Here is a 3,376-nt window from a genome sequence, read left to right as displayed (position 1 = left end):
GTGGACGACAGGACATGGGGTGGCAGCCAGCTGGGGCTGGCCAATACGTGTATTTTTATACGCGCCGGAGGCTGGTCCCAGTCTGGGTGAGGGATGCCAGCAGGAGGGATGCTGAACAGCTCAGGGTACCAGCCGCTGCGTTTGCAGCCGGGATGTCCCTCCTAGCAGCTCCGGCCAGGAAACCAGCCAAGATTCTTTCTTAAGTTTCTTGAAAATTAGCTCCGCCTGCCCATGGTGTTTATACCGAAGAGGATTTCCTCATGCTGGCTGGCCCCTCTGAAGGGATGCCCAAGGCCACAGCTATCAGAGACATGCTGTCCCTTGGCACATGTTGGTGGGATGGCGGGCAGCCAGTGCTATCTTTGACCTTGCCTGGGGGCTCAGTGCTTCCAAGGTGCAGCCAGGCTCTTTGGGCCAGCCCCAGGTGTCCCAAAACTCCCAGGCTGGTACCCGCACCCCTGTCCCCAGCTCACCCAAGGGCAAAGAAAAACCTATCACACAGGCAACCCTTGAGAGAGGCTAGCTCCATTCCATCTCCACCACTCACCAAAGAAAACTTGTTCACTTGCACGTAGAGAGCCTCCAGCTCCTCCTCAGACACCTCCATGTCTCCTTGGTCACCCTGGGTGAGCTGTTTGTAGGCGTGTAGGTAGGAGTGCAGCCACTGCAGCTGAATCTCCTTGCTGGGGTAGAGGCGATAATCCACCTCCTTCACGCCTGTGAGGGGAGCCAGGGTCAGCGATGGAAGGGAGGGTTTCTCCAGGGCAAAGTGACTTGACCAGGGGGTTCTCTCATGTACAACTGGGTGAGCAAAACCCCTACAGAGCTTCAGGAGGGCACGAGCCAGGGGGAACCCGCTGATCTGAGGCTGCCACCCAGCCTTTGCGAGGGTAAGGGCTAAGCTCGTGCAGGTGTTGCATTCCAGCAGCAGCCCCATTTCCCACCATGGGACTGGGGATGCAACTGCCTCCTCCATCCCCAGGAACAGGGAGACCCCAGAGGCAGCTGCTGCAATCCAGGAGGGACCCTTGGTGCACAGAGAGGAGCCCAACTCACCTGCAAACTCATTAAAGTGGTTTCCAATGTCAAAAGCCTGGTAGTTGTAGCCCGTGTACTCGTAGTCTATGAAGCGAACGTGCCCTGCAGAGGCAAAGGCAGGGGCTGGAGATGGAGCTGCCAGCCCCTGGGGAGGTGGGTGAGGGGCAGACCCCTTCCCAGGCGGGGGAAGCTGCTGCCACCAACCTTGTGCCTGGTTGTAGATGATGTTCTTGCAGAGCAGGTCGTTGTGGCAAAGCACGACGGGGGACCCCAGCTGGGAGAGCGTTTCCTTCATCCAGGCCAGCTCGTGCTCAAGCACCTCCAGGCTGGGCACATCCTGCTGGAGGCTGGGGAAGGGGACGGGGGGCAAATCACTTCCACTCACGGGGAACCTCCCTCAGGGACAGAGGGGCAGTGTTGACCCCTATTTCTCTCTGTGCATTTTATAAACGAACTTATCGGTGACACAAAGTGGGGCCAACGACGCCGTTTTTGGTCTGGGAAGGCCAGCTTTGGCTTGGACATCCTCCGGAGTGCTGCATGGTACCCAGGCAACCTGGCAGATGCCACGGTGCAAACTCAGCCCTTCCCTTCTCCCCAGTAACACCCAGTAACATCCATCGCCCAAACTCAGCACCCCTCAGCGCTCACTCCCAAAGCGCCCAACTAACCCCCAGGCAACAGGAATCTTTTGGACTCTGCCAGGGCACGCCCCCTCTCAATAACCTCAGAAGTTCCAATGCCAAGAACAGAGCCTGTTAATGATTAATTAACTGGCTGTACTGAAGGTGTGGGCTTGGGTAAAGTCTGCCTGCAGCGGGGCGAGTGCTGAGTAAAGCCCCATGTCTTGCTGCTGCTGCTGACGGAACAGGTTAATTATTCGCTTGCCTTCGGGTTCATTCACCTCCATCACCTCTTGGGGCTGCCTGAATCCTTCCCAGACACGCTAGCACTCACCTGGCGTGAACCCAGGCTCCCAGAAATGGGATGAACTGGTCTGAAGTGGGAAGTGGCTGCTTTAATCTATACGGGGGTTCTGGCATCCCCTCCAATGTCAGCTCAACCTTGCTGCTCAGAGCCCTGCTGTAAGAAGGACTGGAGCATCAGCTTACTCTAGGGAGGGCTTAAAATGCAGACGGGATTTGCGGAGACGAGGAGGAGGTGGATTAGTGCAGCAGGTGGGAGTCTCTGGCTGGGGCCAGAATCTGCCTGGATGCCATACAGCCACAACCCAGAGCTGCCTCTGCTCTAACCCTGCTCCTGGACTGGCAGTGGGAAGAGTGCTGGTGAGTGCAGGGAGATGCCTCCACACAGGGAGATGCCTCCATCCCACCCAATATCAGGGGCTTGGCCATGAGTTTGCTCATGGAGGGATCACGATCCAGAAGTGGCCACGTGGCAGGATCCAGCCCCGACACCATCCCCAGCCCCGCTCACCATCCCCAGACACTGCAGAGGCTTTACCTGGGAACCAGGGCTCTTCCCCCCAGTCCCGTATGGGGAAGACTTAGAGACGGGTGGGCAGCGGATGCCCAAGCCAGAGCCTGGCTCTTTGGGATCCCTCTGCCTTTACCTGGGGTTGGATACCTTTGGGCTGAGATCCATCTTCACGAGGGTGAGGTATTTGTGCAGCTTCTCCCAGAGGATGGGCTTGGGAAGGCTCCCGTTGGCATGGATGGCATGTACCCGGGCCATCTCCTGGGCCACCAGCCTGGGGGGAAACACGGAGGTGTGGTGAGAGGTGGCCCTGCAGCAGCATCCCAGGGAGGAGTGCTCCTCACAACCAGCCTTGAGACACCATGTGTTTAAAAGCACAGCGTCAGGACAGCTGAAACTTGCCCCGCTTCAGCTGCAAACCTCTGAAGTGTTTCAACCCGCTGCCTGGGTCCAAAGGAGCATTCACCTTTCCAAGGCAAGGTCAGGTGAGAACCACGGTTCTCCCGAAATCTCTATGCCCCGAAAGGTGATGATTTAAAAACGCAGTGACAAACCCAGATGTAGTTTGCACTGTTTACACCCCAGCACCACCCAGGGGTGTGCACACCAGAGATGCTGGAGCACCACGCTGGAGCCAGGGCAGCGAGGGGCAGAGCTGGGGACACGGAGCAAACCCCTCGTGCCCGGAGAGGCACCGGTTCCCCCATCCCATGGTTCCCATTCAGACCTGCACTCCCGAGGCCGCGGGGGTCCTGCACACCTGAAGATGTGGGGGTCCCGCACGTGGTCGGGCCCCAGGGCGATGCCTGGCAGGAACTGGTAGCAGAGCCCATTCTGGAAGGCGCAGTAGAGGTCGGGGGCGCAACCGTGGGCGCGAAGCACCTGGAAATTCCTCAGCTCC

General features: G+C 58.5%; 1 protein-coding gene across 1 annotated transcript in view; it reads right to left on the bottom strand.

Moving 5' to 3' along the window:
* Positions 1-3,376, bottom strand: part of ETNK2 (ethanolamine kinase 2) — a gene marked incomplete at its 5' end in the record, with an annotated part of 4,254 nt that overhangs the window by 641 nt on the left and 237 nt on the right. Inside the window, 5 exons of the mRNA XM_010143842.1 lie at positions 548-717; positions 1,057-1,140; positions 1,243-1,385; positions 2,612-2,749; positions 3,236-3,376. Coding sequence (XP_010142144.1) covers positions 548-717; positions 1,057-1,140; positions 1,243-1,385; positions 2,612-2,749; positions 3,236-3,376 — 676 coding nt within the window. The remainder of the gene's footprint in view (positions 1-547; positions 718-1,056; positions 1,141-1,242; positions 1,386-2,611; positions 2,750-3,235) is intronic.

The sequence above is a fragment of the Buceros rhinoceros genome, unplaced genomic scaffold, assembly GCF_000710305.1.
Source record: "Buceros rhinoceros silvestris isolate BGI_N320 unplaced genomic scaffold, ASM71030v1 scaffold30879, whole genome shotgun sequence".
Classification (NCBI taxonomy): Eukaryota; Metazoa; Chordata; class Aves; order Bucerotiformes; family Bucerotidae; genus Buceros; species Buceros rhinoceros.
Note: the sequence above shows the minus strand (reverse complement) of the source record. Positions and strands in the feature narration are given on the sequence as shown.